General features: G+C 34.8%; 2 protein-coding genes across 6 annotated transcripts; both read left to right on the forward strand.

Moving 5' to 3' along the window:
* The first annotated feature begins 337 nt into the window (after positions 1–337).
* LOC147386190 (uncharacterized) lies at positions 338–10,520 on the forward strand. 5 transcript variants are annotated; one of them, XM_086422463.1, is made up of 5 exons: positions 343–3,213; positions 3,848–4,612; positions 4,743–4,795; positions 5,123–5,212; positions 7,663–9,567. In XM_086422463.1, the coding sequence occupies exons 1-2, from the start codon at positions 525–527 to the stop codon at positions 4,234–4,236; spliced, it is 3,078 nt and encodes a 1,025-aa protein (XP_086278589.1). In that variant the 5' UTR covers positions 343–524; the 3' UTR covers positions 4,237–4,612; positions 4,743–4,795; positions 5,123–5,212; positions 7,663–9,567. The 5 variants fall into 5 exon arrangements, with proteins under 5 accessions (XP_086278590.1, XP_086278592.1, XP_086278593.1 ...); XM_086422464.1 differs by lacking the exons at positions 3,848–4,612; positions 4,743–4,795; positions 5,123–5,212 and adding exons at positions 10,028–10,285; positions 10,389–10,520 and having other exon boundaries at positions 338–3,213; positions 7,663–7,797; XM_086422462.1 differs by lacking the exon at positions 5,123–5,212.
* A 3,495-nt stretch (positions 10,521–14,015) lies between these two features.
* Positions 14,016–15,137, forward strand: LOC147386191 (putative F-box protein At1g47790). Its single transcript, XM_086424518.1, has one exon. The coding sequence runs from the start codon at positions 14,016–14,018 to the stop codon at positions 15,135–15,137; it is 1,122 nt and encodes a 373-aa protein (XP_086280644.1).
* The last annotated feature ends 3,174 nt before the right edge of the window (positions 15,138–18,311 follow it).

Here is an 18,311-nt window from a genome sequence, read left to right on the forward strand (position 1 = left end):
CTAAATGATCAACAGTTCTATTAATCTCTCTAATGATATGCATGAATCTGACTTCTTCAAAATTAGGTAGTAATCTTTAATGTTGAAGGAGAAAAGTCTAGACAGATGAGATAAGTACAAAACGGAAAAGGAGAAAAGTCTAGACAGATGAGATAAGTACAAAACGAAGTTTAATTTCTTGGCATTTGAGGAGTAAATGGGATGAATCAAGGCCTTATGTTCCTAAGTCGACATTATTCAAGGGAATGCACTTGGACCTCCCCCTCCACAAAAATTTCTACAAATACACTTGAAAATTATTAATTGAAACCAAACAACAAATTAATCAAGGTCCCACTTACAAGTACTCCTCCATTGCCAAAATATCTATAAAAACCATTTGAAGCCTCATCTAGCTTTGCAACTCATCACAACACCTTCTCCTTTCTCCTTTAATTTGATGAATGATCTAAGTGTATTCTGAATTCTTTCTCATTATTTATAGATATATTTCTTTAAATAAGGTGAAGGTCTGTCTACCAAATATGGGTTTCCACTTAGAGTTATCCTTAGCTGTTATTGCTGTTCTTCTTTCCTCTCAAATCCCATCTCTTTTTGCAGACTCATCAGCCCTTTTAGACAAGAAGGCCTTGCTCTCATTTAAGTCCTTAATATTGGTTAAGGATCCTTCCCATCACCCCCTAAACTCCTGGAATACCACCACCACCACCACCACAATTTGCAATTGGACTGGGGTCATCTGCGACGAATTCATCACCAAAAGAATCATTGGCCTTGATCTTCGGGGCCTTGGATTATCAGGCACTATAACCCCACATATTGGAAATCTCTCTTACCTTCGTTATCTTCACCTACAAGACAATCAAATCACTGGAACTCTACCCGATACCATCGGTGATCTTTCTCGCTTACAAGTATTGAACGTGAGCTCCAACGACATTGGAGGTGAAATCCCACCAAACATAAGCAAATGCTCGGAGCTCACGGTACTTGACTTGATGGGAAATGAGATTTCGGGGAAAATTCCTTCAGACCTCGGGCACCTTTCCAAGCTCCAAGTCTTACAATTGAGCAAAAACCATTTTTCGGGTTCTATACCGCCGTCCATTGGAAACTTGTCCTCACTGACCACTCTGGACTTAAGTACAAATTCTCTCGGTGGAACGATTCCCATCGACATTGCTCGTCATCTTCAAAAGTTACAAATATTGAAACTATCCGTTAACAATCTCACTGGAATTGTTCCTCCATCCATGTACAACATTTCTTCACTTGTCTTCTTCGATTTGGCTTCAAACCGACTATGGGGTGATATTCCCAGCGATCTTGGGGATAAGCTCCCCAATCTTCTAGACTTCCATAATTGCTTGAATAGCTTCACCGGTGGAATTCCAGGATCGCTACACAACCTCACTAAAATTCAAAGGATTCGGATGTCGTGGAATTTTCTTGACGGTCCTGTTCCACCGGGACTTGGCAATCTTCATGACCTCCAAATGTATAATATTGGGTACAATCAGATCATAAGCTCGGGCGATGATTCTGGACTCAGTATCATCACTTCCTTGACAAATAGCACCCATCTTCAAAGCCTCGCGATTGATGGCAATCTTCTTGAAGGCGTGATTCCAGAATCCATTGGCAATCTCTCGACGCTTCTCTTCAAACTATATATGGGTGGGAATCGTATTTACGGGAACATACCTGCATCCATCGGTAATCTTAAAAGCTTGGCTTTGCTGAATTTAAGCTATAATTCAATTACTGGTGAAATTCCATCTGAAATCGGACAGCTGAAAGAATTGAATACGTTGGTTTTGGCTGGCAACAAAATATCTGGTGAAATTCCGAAATCCATTGCAAATCTTAACAAATTGAGGGAACTTAAATTGTTTGGGAATGAATTGGTGGGAAGAATTCCAACCAGTTTTGGGAAATTCAAACAGTTGGTTTCATTGGATCTATCTGATAATAGGCTCAATGGAAGCATACCTAGAGAAGTTTTCATGTTGTCTAGTTTGAGTCTTCTTTTAAACTTGTCAAAGAACTCTCTAAATGGACCTTTGCCTCAAGAAATAGAGATGTTGAAAGGCGTAGTCCAAATTGATCTCTCCAATAACAACTTATCTGGAAGAATCCCAGACACAATTGGAAATTGTAGAAGCTTGCAAGTCCTATTCATGGCTCATAATTTATTTTCGGGCCGTATTCCTGATGCATTAGGAGAAGTGAAGGGATTGGAGAGTCTAGACCTTTCGTCAAACAAACTTTCTGGTCCCATTCCAGACAATCTTCAACAACTTAAAGCCCTACAGTTCTTGAATCTCTCATTCAATAACCTCCAAGGAGAAGTACCAAAAGAGGGGGTCTTTAGAAATTCGTCGAATGTACATCTTGAAGGGAACTCACAATTACTTTGTTGGTCACCTGCCTCAGCTTGTGAGAATGATAATGGTAGAAGAAGATCATCTAAAACTATAATCATGAAAGCCGGTGGTGCGATGATGATTGCATTATTATTATTATGTATCTTGGTGGGTGCATTCATGTATGGAAGAAAACCCACTAATGTGAAAGCAAAAGAAGAAGAAAAAGAATTGTTAAAGGTGGGGATTAGAAATCATCATCAAATGATTTCCTATGAAGAGCTTCGCGTTGCGACGAATAATTTCAATGGAGCAAACTTGATTGGGACCGGGAGCTTTGGGTGTGTCTACAAAGGAATTCTAAGAGAAGGAATATCCATTGCAGTCAAAGTCCTCGACCTCAACCAAACTGGAGCTTCCAAAAGTTTTTTGGCTGAATGCGAAGCCTTGAAGAACATAAGGCATCGAAATCTGGTTAAATTGATTACCTCATGCTCTAGTGTTGATTTTGGAAACACGGATTTCCTGGCTCTTGTTTACGATTTCATGGGTAATGGGAACTTGGAAGATAGGGTTCATGGAAGGGGAAGAAGGTTTGACGCGGACGTAGATGGGTTGAGTTTTGTTGAACGGTTGAACGTGGCCATTGATGTTGCATGTGCCATGGACTACTTGCACCATGACTGTGAAACTCCAGTCGTGCATTGTGACCTTAAGCCCAGCAATATACTATTAGATGAAGATATGATCGCAAAAGTAGGAGACTTCGGGCTAGCAAGGGTGTTGATGGATGAGAGAGCTACCTCTACATATGGCCTCAAGGGGTCGATAGGATACATTCCTCCAGGTGAGTTTACTCATTTCATTTTGTTTCAAATTTGAATTCTTTGCAATCCATTAAAAAAAAGTTATAATATGGATTCTTCATTAAATAGTTAGTATTATTATTATTAAGATACATTATTTTTGCCCTTTTTATTATCACACCATTTTGTTATTATTAATAAACATCATAAGTGATTTTATTATAAAATCACAACATATAATAAATCATTTATGGTGTAATAATATCATTTCCCTTATTCCAAATGAATACCCTATAAGCAAGAGCACATTATTAAAGTATTTAATAAATAAGTTGTTAAAATATTTACTTGGTTGACTTTGTTTATATACTTTTTGTTATTTGAGACATGACAACAAACACAATTCCTCCATAAATCTTGTTTATCCCTAAAGACTAAGGCATTTAGATATGAAGTACAAAGTAATTTTGGAAAAAGTAATTTTTGAAAAGAAAAAACTCATTTATCTACTTTTTGTTATTCGAGACTTGACAACTAACACAATTCCTCCATATATCTTGTTTATCCCAAAAGACTAAGGTGTTTGGATACAAAGTAACTTTGGGAAAAGTACTTTTTAAAAAATAAAAGTTTGTTCGACTAAAATGTTAACTTATGTATTGGATTTGAATGTAGAATATGGATTAGGCGGGAAACTGTCAACTAGAGGGGATGTGTACAGCTACGGAGTAATGTTGCTAGAGCTCTTTACGGGGAGGAGACCAACCCATGAGTCTTTTGTAGGAGGATTGAACTTAGTGAAATGGGTGGAATCAGCCTTTCCCAACAAAATTATTCAAGTTTTGGATCCTGAACTTGTGCTATTGATGGGTGGTGGTGTTCTCCACATAGATTGGTCCATTTCCCCAAGAATTGAACAAGAATGCTTGATCTCGATCATCTCCATTGGGCTATCTTGTACCGTTGATTCACCTGATGACCGCATTAGCATGAGAGACGTTCTCCACAAACTCAAGGGAGTAAGAGAGAATCTCCTCAAGCCTACCATTGAATTCAAGAATTAGTCTTTGAGATAAGCAAGATGTATTGGTGAACTATGTTTGTTGTCTTAGATAAATAAATCAATCCAAGTAAGCATAAATATGTACTTTGGAATTTGGGCTAAAATAATGTTTACTTTAACAACTTATTAATCACTCTGCCACTACAAAATTATTAGTTTTTAGCAACACTATCATTGTGGCGGCCAAAAAATTCCTGTCGCTATAGAGCTTGTCTTATACTTACCACCGCTGCTCCCCATCTACCAAATCACTTCTCCATACAACTATTCACAAAATTCTTCTTCGCGCGAATTTACCAAATCGAAACATCTCTCTCTCGCTGCTCTCTCTGTATCTCCTCTTCTCCATTGCTAATGGCGGAAATTTGATAGAAGAGGTATTATCTCTCTCTCTCTCTCTCTCTCTCTCTCTGTATCTTCTCATTCGACTTAATCAAATGGTTTAAACAAAATGGCCGAAATTATCTCACTCTCTCTGCTCTCTGTATCTTCTCCTCTCCTTTCCAGCTACGATTCTAGGATTTTCGGAATTAATGGTGGAAATCTGCTCTTTCTAACAGGTATCTTCTTCTTCGTCTCTTTCTTTATGCATCTTCTCTTTTGATTTAATCAAATGGTTAAGACTTTAGATAGATTTGAGATCAAATGGCGATTTCCACTTTGGTTTGGTTGGAGATCAAATCGATCTCAATTATTCCATTTTACTGATTGATTTAAAGATCGAAATGCTTAAATCGGTTTTAGATTTGAGATCAAGTTATACCTTACACTTATCCCACCTTCGTAGATCTAAATTGTTCTTATTTTGGGTTGGTCGTAGCCCATGGTTTGAAGTTTCATTCCATTTTAGAATGTTTTTGTTGAGACATTTTGGTATCAATTTACAGATGATTCTCTGTTCCCAAATAGAGCCTCACATAGTGAAAAAAAAATTTCAAGTACAGAGTTGTTCACTTTCTTGTAGTTATTCCACTTTGGTGAGTTTATGAAACATTTCTTTCATTGCTGAATCCTTTTAAGTTCAGTTTCACATTATTTATGAAACATTTCTTTATATAGAATGGTTGTTGGTTGCTGTAGTTTATCTTCAACCCCAAAAGCCAGATCTTCGTGTCAAGGTCTAGACCATTAGATGGTTCTCACGTGTCATGTGTTGTCTATCTCAAGAATCGTCTAACATTCTAGATCTTGAGTGACATGGTCAGCCACAACAGCAACATAATTCTCCAACTATAGTTATATACTTAGTCAATCTTCATATCTTTTCTTATGATCTGTTCTATTATACGTTGATGGATGTATTTTCACACCATTCAACTACAACTTGGATCACTAATGTCTCAAGGACAGCCCAACAACGGAATAAATTAAATCCCCCATTGTAGTCATCCGAAAAAAGATTCTTTAACTACAGAAAAAAGAAACCGAAATATTATATTATTGTTTTGGACATTATTATAAAAAATGGCCGACCCCAAATATTTGTGATAACTCTTCGATGGTGATCATGACATCATTGACAAAATGCGCGTAGCTTTAGATATGAGACAACATACAACTTGGAAGCTATGATGTTATTAAATAGCAAAAATAAGTACAATCTTTCTCTATAGTTCATGTAGAAATTAAACACAAGTTTTAAGTAGACAAGAGTGGTGCATCATTGGATGATAAGGGCTCAGCCCATAGCATATTTCTGGGTCCAGCTGCGAGCCGTCCATTCGTACTTGGCTTTATCGGTCTTGTACATATGTGCAATCTCAGGTACCAAGGGATCATCTGGGTTTGGGTCAGTCAGCAGAGAACATATGGACAACAAAACCTGCATTATATAACCAATGTGACATTTAAAATGAGATTGAAATGTCCATGGTAAGAGTGTAAGACTGTAAGTAGGTGTGTTTGGCTGCAATCATAACTCCATTCTGATAGAGTTTGTCAAGTGTGAACCATGTCGATCTTTTCGGAGAATACAGTTAAACCATCAAGTTTGGCTGCTTTTGTATATTATGATTGCACCCAAACACTCTCTAAAAGGAATTTGAGATATGGGGGCCTTGGAAATGGTGAGTGCAAGACTCCATTGCTCCTTCAATATGTCCAAACAGATATTCCCACTATTGTTTATATTTGGATGGAAGACTTTGGTCCTGAATGCAACCTGCCTGTAGTTTTACAAGAAACAATTAAGTTCTAATATCAATAAACCTAAAATCACAACATGATCAATAAGTAGTGTTTGGGGAGCACTTTTGACGCTCAAAAAATGTTTCTGATCTAATGTATAATATATATAACATATTACATAATATCATGTATAATATATACATGTTTCTGATCAATAAGTAGTGCTTTATTTTAGAGTGCCTAAGTTAGTCTTTTTTTCATTATTTTTTTTTACCTTTTTTCCAATCAAGACCCATACATTGCTTAGAACAAAACAATGGTCAAAAAGTCCATCATCTTTAATTAGAGATTCTGTTATTGTGGTTTGTGCTTTAGAACCAAAAGTATAATCCAAAGCTGCTTTCCTTCCATTTGTCTCAGAGCATCTTCACTAAAAAAACAGAATTAACTTTGCAGATTTTTAAGTTCTCTCCACCACACAAAGTGATTGATTATGAGGGATGTATTGCACACTAGATAACTATTATTACACACTTATATTCAATTTGGGGGTTAGGGAAGAGTGAAATTAAACATGAAAGCTAGAGGTCTAAAAGAGGTACACAAGGAGAATCAAGAAATGTTTGTTGTGCCTTGTATTCTGTTGGTGGTGTCCTATAGGCAGAATGGACTGTACATCAGGGGCGATTTCACGGGTCCATCAAGACCCACACCTTATCTTCTAGTGATGAATGTTTTAAATTTAATTAGTGATTGATTATGAGGGATGTATTGCACACTAGAAAACTATTATTTCACACTTATACTCAATTTGGGCCAAGGGTCTCAAGACACACTTGTCTCACGTGGGTACATGATAGCCAATGTCCCCCATAGGGAGTCCCCAACGATACCATGCATATGACCCACGTATGGACTATAAGCAGGGGTATACAGATGATATTGATCGAGCCTTGAGGCCCTATGGGTGCTACAGTGCAGCTGTTGTACTGACATTGTCTCGAGGCGTTCATTGAGCTTTGAAGGTTGAAGGATCTTAAAGACAAAGATGAGGGTATACAGAATCTTGTATTAATCAAAGTTTTGTTAATGCATGTGTGTTTGCTCATGCCATACCAGGTACTAATTACTATTTAAATAGATGATGGTTGAATATTTTTTATGCAATTGAAGTTGGGCTTGGGTCAATCTTGTTTCATGGATCTCACCTTCTCTTTTTCCTAAATACTATCATATGGTTTCTTCCCTTTCTAACAAGGTATTTCTTTTGTTTTTTATTCAATTTACCCTATTGCAACAGGGCTTGGGTCAATCTTGTTTCAGAATCAGAACGGTGGGACAATGCTGTAGCCTGCATTGGTGAGACAACTGCTTTGACTACAAAAAGATATGGCTTGAAGAATGTATACTACCCCTCTAACCTTGGTCTTGAAGGGTATATCTCTCAATCATTGAAAGTCTATTAACTGAAAATTCTACCATCTATGAATATTATTCTAGCATTTACCACACTAACTGTATGCAAAATGTACAAATGCTAATGCATCTGGACATCTAGATGTGTCACACATACTTTCTTATGGATTTATATTTGCTGCTAATGGGAGCATTTTCAAATACTAGATGGTACCGGTCAGGAAAGCTTACCTGTGTCCTTACCATTAATATGAAAATGAAAGTGTCCCTGTTTGCAACTGCCCTTTAATCTGGGCTTGGGACTGGCAATGTAGTGCAAAGGGGACAATACACAGGCGGAATTAATATAAATGCTAAGGGTAGAGATAAATTGACGTGTCATGTTTGTGGGTCTCCCCATGAATGTTAAGGCAGGAAGTGGTGTATATTTATGCAAGGATCTAAATTCAGTTCAGAGCTTTTCTATGAAGCTGATTCATAGAATGCAACTCTGACTGCTATATCTTTTTCTTATGAATAGAAACTTGTCTATTGATGATCCTTCAACAGAGCCATGGCTTCTGTTGGTTGAAGTACGTTCGTATTTTTCTTATTACATCAATCTACATTCTTCTTGTTCTTGCTCTATTAGACCCTTTGACTTACACATTCCTTCTAGTACTAGTCTTTGCTGCACATTACGTAGTCTTTGTTACAACATCTTCTCTGCTATATAATTGTAAAATTTTAATGCAGCATTCAAGTCTAGGCCATGAGACTTGAATGAATGCGTTAGATTATTCTCTTTTATTTAGGGATTGAATAGTTGCACACCATTAGTTGATGGTTGCACTCTTAACATTAAAAATAAAATATATTTTTTTAAAATCTAGATTTCATTATGGTAATCTTATGATTTAGGGGTTTATGCATCTTCCCATGGCTTGTTCTATGTTCATGCTCTCATGTTCTCTTTGGAATCAATTTAAGTTACTAGTATTCCAATCTATATTTAGGCTTTATTTAGAAATTGATAAAAGGCTTCAGTGGCCTTTTTCCCATTGTGAAAGAAGTGGAGCGTCGACTGCAGTAAAATACACACGTCAATAGTAAGGGGGATCATCAATAATGGATCAGGAAAAAACTTGAAAATTTCAGCAATATGTAGTAAACTTCAGTTGGTTTTCTTGAGCTAATTATAAACTTTAGTCTAGATTCTCAAAAATAATCATAGGCAACAACCAAATGAAATGTGAATTTAGTGATGAAGCATCTATGCTGAAGAGAAAGGGAAGAGTCCAAAGAAAATCTACAAGATCTTCAGTTGTTGTAGAGGTCTTTATATTGATCTTGCCAAAAGTTTTTGCAACACTAAATGTTTTTAGTAGCACAATGCTTCTAGTTTACTTGATCCATACCATGGAGCGACAGTGTGCAGGAGGTATTTGTGGCCTTAAAGAGTGTATATAGCATTGTTGACATCATGCAAACTAAAGAGTCGTCTTTTTGGTCAACTTATATAATTTTATTTTCTTGCCTTAGGAGTTTCTTCTCACTAACTGATTTTCCAGCACCAAAGTAATATCAGATGTAGACATCCCATTCTGTAGCAGCCTAACCTGACAATTGGTCGCCCCTGGACCTTTGTGTTCACAGAAGGCAGGCTTGATCACACCAGATTTGTGGCAGAATTGGATGTAACACTGAGGTGCAAGGATTGATATTTGACTAGCTTACACAAATCATGATGCATAGAGCTGCAAACCATTGGCTTGTACGAGGACATTGTAAAATTGGAACGTTGGAATATATGTGCAGGTTTACAAATATCAAAAACAGAACCAAAGCAAGAGGAAGGCAAGGTGGGTGGTTAAATAGAGATGTAGTAAGATAATAGGACATGCCATGATTGAAGATTTAAGATAGAGTTGAGTGGTAAATATGATTCATGCTGCCAAACACTAGATTTGTGGGTCTCCCCATGAATGATAAGGCAGGAAGTGGTGTATATTTATGCAAGGATCTAAATTCAGTTCAGAGCTTTTCTATGAAGCTGATTCATAGAATGCAACTCTGACTGCTATATCTTTTTCTTATGAATAGAAACTTGTCTATTGATGATCCTTCAACAGAGCCATGGCTTCTGTCGATTGAAGTACGTTCGTAGTAAATAAAGCATAACTTGTTGTATATGCTTTTCCACAATTAGTGCATAAAACATAATTATCTGAATAAATAATTCATTTTTCTGTTGCACTTTACATTTGCAGATGGAACCTGGACAAAGTTCATCTGGTGAGAGGACAAAGTCGAAAAGAAAAAGAGGCCGCACTCGATGCCTCTCATTACAGAATCTAAAGTCAGGAGAAAGGTTTGAAATAATGCAAGATAGCCATGGACAACCTGTGGGGAAGCATGTGGCTAAACTCCAAAGATACTTGGATATATTGGCTTTAGAGCAACAACAAATTGTGAGAGATGCTGACGTGGAGAGACTCAAGGAATTGATCATTACTCTAATGAGAAAGGTAAATTCTCACCGATAATAGAATATGTTGTGTTTTAAAATATTTTATTAATAAATAAATATTTATTTATATGACTAATTTGATTAATGTATATGAATTGTAGGTTGATGAGCAGCACAATCAAGTCGATAATGATCAGTGTCCACAATAAAAACCATGATAGATAGCTTTTGTTTTTTGAATGATAAACATGGATTTATAAGCATCACAATGGATTTATAAGCATTGGCTCTTAATTCAATCGACTTATTATTTTGTTGTACTTGTCTCTTAACTAATTTGATTTACTAAGTAATTGAGTTTGATTGACAGGTTGTATAAAAATAGGTATTTAATTACAAATAATTTTAAAATAAAAGAAATTAAAAAAATATAAATAAATAAATCTTATTAGCGGTGGCCATTACCGCCACTATAAGCATTCAAAATTGTATTTATAAATATGGTAAAAAACTAATTAGTGGAGGTTTTTAACCATTACCATAGATCTCACTCATATTTATAGCGACAGTAATACACTATTAGCGGCGGTTTCTGACTGTCACTATAGGACTCACTTAGCGACGGTAATACAATATATTAGCGGCGGTTTTTGATCGTCACTGTAAGTTCCACTCATAACTATCATAACTATAGCAACAGTAATAAAATCTATTAGCGGCGGTTTTTGACCGCCACTATAGGGCTCATATGGCCTTTAGCGACACCACCTATAGTTGCGTTACACGTGGCCATCACTATTACTAATAGCGGCGATTTTTGACCCCCACTAAAAACCTAAAATTTTGTAGTGTGCGCTGTTGCTGTTGTGCCTCTCGGGTGATATAGGTATAAGAATGTTTTTGAAAACCAAAGATGTCAGATGTAAATAAATTGATTATGTACAAATTACCGATTTCGAAAATTTTCAATTTTTCTACAAATTGATTTGAATCAATAGATGTCTGAAAATCATATTTTCCGAAAATCCAATGTTTAGAATCAGTTTTTGTCTTACTTAAATCGGAGTAAGAGTTTTAGAGAAGGGGGAGAGAGAACAGGGGAACCGACTTCACATATCCCAAATCCCCATACTTCTCTAACTATTATTACTAATTTGAAATAGAAAACCTTTCTAATGCTTTGTTGTAAATGATCCCTGCGGCTACACGAGCAATACAACCTTCTCTAATGTTCTTATATGAGAAATGTTAAATGGACGCTGTTTCTCTCCCTTGCCCATTGCTCATATATTTGTGTTTTTCGAGTCTTTTAGTTTCACAAAAATATTCATATTCAAAGAAAGAAATTAAAAAAATATTATTTTTTGAACATGATCCAATGTGTTGAAAGTGGATGACTACCGAGCACTTAAATTATGATAAAAAAAATTCAACGGTGAAAAATAATTATTTTTTTTAAAGTTCATATAAATTTATCCTCTACAACAATTCCATTGCATCGGATCATGTTTTGAATGTCACAAGGTGATCAAATAAAAAAGATTGCTTTTTTTTTTTTTCACTACGGCAAAGAGAAAAGGGCGTCAGAGGTGTTGCCCAAAAACAACGTGCATTTAGCATCACTCTTTTTATATTTGTGTTTCTTGATTCCAATCCAATTCGGGTCAATCAAGCAGTAACTAATTCGTTATGGTTAGAGAAGTATAGGCAAAGTACGAAGAATGTGATGAGAAGAGGAAAAAGGTGGTGCCTTATCTTCCTAAAGATATTCAGCCAATTTACTTCACTAAGAAATTTCAGTATAGACTAATGAGTGATTTGTAGCCAATAAATTTTCCTCACAACAATGCATGATGAAAAATTAATCAAATCCCATGCCATGTCTAGAAATTCCCCATCAGTTTCATGTTTGACCATCCAATCCCCCTCCAATGAATTGTACATAAATTGAAGACAATCTGGTAAAAATGGTAAATTATTTTTTCATGTTTGACCATCCAATCCTCCTCCAATAAATTGTATCAAAAGGGTTTATCAAGTTGGCATGTGAAAACACACAGCTTATATGGTAAATTATTTTTTATCTACTTAAGCTCATTTTCAATCCACCATTTTATACCTCACCTTAACATTTTCAGAAAACCTTTGATTTTTTTGTCCAAAATTTCAGTTTTCTATTTCTACAAAAGTAGTATCTTGTTCTTGAGGTATGAAATTTTAAGTAGCTAAATTTAATATTTAAGATGAAAATAGAAACATTTTATCGAAGAAGTTAAAGATGATTTGTATTGGAGAAAAAATTAAAGGGTACTCTTTTCGCTTGTGGATCGAGTGCAGCGCATATTTGTATTCATATCCATATCCAAGTTTGAATCCAATTTTGTGAAGGATATTTGTATCCAACCTTTTTTTTTCCTTTCTCAAGGATTTGTATTCAACTCACACCCGAACTTTGTTTGCATATTCGAATAAAAGTCTATTAAATGAATAATCGGATTGGATGTGATGCATATTCAAATCCAACTTTAAAAATTTTTGGATAAAATAATTACAGTTAATTTTACCCGAATTCTTAATTTGAAAAATGTAACCATGCATAAAATAAAAAAAATCCAAATCAAATCATAGTTCCAAATCTCATCAGAGATTGGGATGGCTCACTCAAGTCATCTCAATACCGTTAACAATGCAGATGTCCAACGTGAATCATACCACACATTGTACCGTGTGACAACCGAGTTGACTCATGGGATATTTCAAAAATCTCGATCAAATTTCTAAAACTAAGTTGAGTTCATCTGCAATTTTGTATTTTTTTAAGTAAAAGAATTATATTTTTATAATTTAATTTAACTAAAAATAAGATATTGGGAACCCCGAGGGGTTGACTCCATGACAATTTCAAACCATTAAGTGGTGAAAGTTCGTCGTGAGTTCGATACCCAATATCAGCACTAAGTCCTCAAGGTGACACTTGAGGGCGCACCACCCTCACTTACCCAATGCGTGTGATGTGTAGGCATTGCACGTGACTGGGGAAGGGACCCACATGCCTTGGCCCAGCCTCTAGCTCTTCCGATCAGATATCTAGCCATTATAAAAAATAAAAAATAGAAAAAACAATAATAATAATAATAATAATAAGATGTTGTGACTAAGCAATTTCTAACCTACCTTATTTTACAAATATAGATATATAATTATTTGGATAGAAAAATATAATATAAAATAAGTGTGCTTTTATTGCCACACCTACTTTTGCTAACGCCATCCCATGATATGAACTAATTCTTCGGTGTTTTACCCTGAATGGGGTAGCGTTAGCAAAAGCGGGTGTGGTAATAAAATCTCTCTTTGAAAGGAAAAAAAAAAAAACAGGTTAAATGATTTATCTCGTCCGAGAAAAACTCTCGAAACATCAAAACGAGATTTAAAAATTAAAACTTTGAGTAAGTTGAGTTGCGTAAGCAGATATTATTCGATCAATCCCCATCTTTAATTTTGAAGAACAGGAATTTTAATTTTTTACTAATCTATTAGAGTAAACTCAATCCACATCTTCGATTTTTTTGGTTCTTTTAGAAGATTGAGTTCGATTTGAATTCCTCATTACACGTTTCTCAAATCCTTATCATTCTCTAATTAATAACTAGAATTCTTTCAAAGACTTTTCTAATTATTAATACAATTTGAAATTAGAAAACAACACAGTACTTGTGCTACGACCTTCCACTTTTATTTGCGTTTGTTGATTCCAATCCATACGAGTGAGCATACAAGAAGGAACTATGGCTAAAGAAGAACATGAGGAGAAGAAGAAGAAGGTGGTGTCATATCTTTCTAAAGACATCGTCTTTGATATCTTTATTAGAGTTCCAGCAAATTTGCTTCACAAGAAGTTTAGATACCTTAGTAAAGAATTGTGTAACATAATCTCAGATCCTATTTTCATCGATTTACACCTCCTTCAATCCAAATCAGTTATTCTCATTCACGACCGACTCTCTTCAAGATTAAGACTGGCATCTCCCAATTATCCAGGACTGAGTCTCTTCAAGATTGGTGTCTCCCAGTTGCACTTCATAGAGTTCAAAGAAAAGGAAGTTGAGGTACGAAATTTTAATTGGTGTGACATAAGATGGCATATATCATCTTCTTGCAATGGTTTAGTTTTGTTACATGAAGATATAGAAATGGATTACATTAATCTTCATGTTATGAATCCTATTACAAACGAAAGGATTTCACTTCAACCAACCATTAATTATTTCGGCGCTAATTTTGAATTGGTATTTGTTCCTTCTACAAAGGAGTATAAAGTAATACATTTATTTCAGGATCGGAGAGATAGAATTTTTGGATGTAGCATGTTAACCTTAGGTGATAATTCAGGTGATTCGTGGAGGAAAATAGGCGAATTTCCTACCGAACTAACAGGTAAATCCTTGAAAGAAAGGATTTCAATTAATGAGGTATTGTACTTGAATGTGTGGGAGCATATAATTTCCATGGATGTGAGTAATGAAAAGTTTCATGTTTTGCAACTCCCAATCCGACATCTTTGGAAGGGTGTGGAGCTTCTAGAAATAAAAGGATCATTATCGTTTATCGATCAAAATTGTTGTGAGCAATATGATATATGGATTTTGAAGGATTTGAACAAGGGAGAGTGGGTAAAAGAATTTAGTATCTACAATGCACTTCTCATGTCGGGAAATTTTAGTTATGTCATTGGGAGTTTGAATGAGGGAGAATTAATCGTTTTTAGAAATTATGAAGAGTTAAGTGCTTATAATGTGAAGACGAAAGAATGGATAAGGGTGAAGCACGAGATGAACAGAAATGGAGGCATACCATACACCTATCGTCCTTGTATTCACGTCAATAGCCTTGTTTCGTTGAAAAATTGAAAGTGTTCTCTATACCAATGATCTTCGTACTAAGTTTTGTTTACTTATTTTTTAATCTATTTATGTGAATGAGTGATTTTTTAGTTAGTAATACATGGATTTTTGCGTTCTAGTCTTTCTTCTCATGTATATATTGACATTTTATATAAGTTAAAACTTTAAATCCCTAAAGCCCATTCTCTTTATTCTTCTAAAACCTGACCTCTGTTGCTTTCTAGAGTGATGAATTTTCCATCTAAATTCATAAATTTTTTTGTGACACCGAGGGAAAATGAAAAATATGCAACCAATCAAAGGGAAAATGGACACAATCCATTAAAAACATATATTTGAAGCACGAATTTGAAGAGAATAAAATAGAAAAATGGGTTACTAAGAAGAATATCCATGAACTGATGTTTTTTTGTTGTTGAATAGTACTAAACAAATTAATATATGTTCAGACCTACGTCACCTAATTTGACTTGTTTAAATCACTCATCTGAAACAAAAATGAACTAAAGTAGTTACAAGTAAGGGTGCAACTTGGTTCGTTTCTCATTTAGTGAAACTGACCTATGTTAGTTCCTATCCGATTTGGGCCGAAACTGTACCAAATTGCACCCTTAGTTACAAGGTCGTACAATTGTAATTTTACGGTGTAAAGGGTTTATATATATATATATATATATATATATATAGGGAACAGATCAAGAGACATGAAGAAAACGTATGTGAAAACAATGTAACATTAATAAATTTTTAAAATATATGTTAGAAGTTTTGGATTAAGTTGTTATTTTATGAGGATGATCTCTATGATGGGAAGATCATCAAAAAAAAAAAAAAATCTGTCCAATCTGAAATTTCTAACCCCATTAAAAGTGATTTAGAATGTGGAACGTCGATTTTTTGCCAATTTTTGCTAATAATATTTAAATCACTTTTGAAGGATTTAGAAGTTTCAAATTAAGCTGATTTTTTGTGAGGGTGATCTTCTCATCATAGTGATCATCCTTGCAAAAAATCAGCTCAATCCAAAACCTCTAACCCATATTTTGAAAAAACCATTGTTTTTACATATGTCCCATGAACCACCCCCACATATATATATATATGAGACAGCGTTATTACGACCCCTATTACGAAAACTTCTAACCCCATCAAAATTGATTTACAAAAATTGGACGGTCTATAATTTTTCAACAAAAATTGGACGGTCTAGAAGTTTCATAATGAGCTGATTTTTGGCAAGGATGATCCTCACCATAGAGATCATCCTCACAAAAAATCAGCCCATTCCAAACATTTTTGCCCATATAAGACAAAATGGTGTGTCGCAATATGAGTCGTAATAGGGGCCGTAAGAACCCGACCCATATATATATATATATATATAAATTTAAAACTAAGCTGATTTTGGAGATAACATAATATAAAATTTTAATCATGCATAAATCATAATTTTTTTGATACACATGCTGCTTTTTAATTCAAAATAAATGGAAAAGCATCAATCATGCTTCACCACTTATTTTTCCAATGTGCACCCCTCCCCCTTCCTAAATGATGACAGTTATTTGGACTAGTAGGCCCGACTAACAAGACAAGGCAATTAGCCTCTTATATCACCATATCTCACTTAAAAATCCCCTGAGTATATGCAATGTCCTCTTATACTAGGTAAGTCGGGATAAATCCCCACAAAGGGGCTTGAACTCAAGATCTCTAATTTTTTATTGACATGATTACTTCGAGGTAGTATATCTATGAAATATTTCGTATTTCTCAATCTACACTTTCTAAATTATTTTTTGTCAATATGAGATTTCCTTCTTCCAAACTAATGACATAGACCCTTGACCATTGTGGTCTTTCATGAGAGGCCAACAAAATGACCAAAATAACTCCATCTTCAATTTTTTTTCCTTGATTTTTTTTTCCATTACCATTCCATCTTTAACATTGAAAGAAATGATTTCAATTAATGGGGTAACATAGTAGAACATGAACGCGCGGGAATACATCATCTCTATGGATGTGAGTAATGAAAAGTTTCAGGTTTTGCAACTCCCTATTCAAAATCTTTGTGGGTAAAAGAATACAGCATCTACGAATTGCTTCAGGCAAGGCGAATTTTTTGTGATGTGAAGACCAAAGGGTGGGTGAAGGTGAATGACAAGATGGAAAGAAACACCTACTTCCATTGTCCTCGTATTCACATCAATAGTCTTGTCTCGCTGAAAAATTGATCAAATGTTCGTCTTGCTTAGTTTAGTTTACTTTTTTTCTCTCCTTTTTAACCCTAAATGGATGTAAAGAAAGAAAGGAAAAAAAAAAAAAACAGCTTCAAATTTAGAAGAATAATTTTGTTCTCTTCCTTCTCATGTGTCGATACTTTTATTTTTTTGATGAAGAGAGTATGAGACTCCTCATGTATTAATATTAAGTTAGAACTTGAAATCTCTTGCAGTCAAGACTTTTCCAATTTTTTGTAACATTGGAAATAAGACTAACGAGTGATTTCTAGCCAGAAGATTTTCCTCACGACGAGGCATGATGAAAAATAATCAAATCCCATGCCATGTCTAGAAATTCCCAATCAGTTTCATCTTTGACCATCCAATCCTCCTCTAGTGAATTGTACATAAATTGAAGACAATCTGATAAAAATACCATGTTTTTGGCATTTTTTATATATTAATATTAGAAATTGGCATGTGAAAACACACATGTATCAAAAGGGTTTACCAAGTTGGCATGTGAAAACACATAGCTTATATGGTAAATTATTTTTTATCTACTTAAACTCATTTTCAATCCACCATTTTATACCTCACCTTAACATTTTCAGAAAACCCTTGATTTTTTTGTCCAAAATTTCAATTTTCTATTTCTCCAAAAGTAGTATCTTGTTCTTGAGGTATGAAATTTTAAATAGCTAAATTTAATATTTAAGATGAAAATAGAAACATTTTATCAAAGAAGCTAAAGATGATTTGTATTGGAGAAAAAACTAAAGGGAACTTTTTTCGCTTGTGGATCGGGTGAAGCATGTACTTGTATCCATATCCATATCCAAGTTTGAATCCAATTTTTTGAAGGATATTTGTATCCAACCTTTTTTTTGTTTTGGTCCTTTCTAAAGGATTTGTATTAAACTCACACCCAAACTTCATTTGGATATTTGAATAA

The sequence above is a fragment of the Akebia trifoliata genome, chromosome 14 (assembly GCF_017979445.1).
Source record: "Akebia trifoliata isolate Shusen 1 chromosome 14, ASM1797944v1, whole genome shotgun sequence".
In the NCBI taxonomy this organism is placed as follows: Eukaryota; Viridiplantae; Streptophyta; class Magnoliopsida; order Ranunculales; family Lardizabalaceae; genus Akebia; species Akebia trifoliata.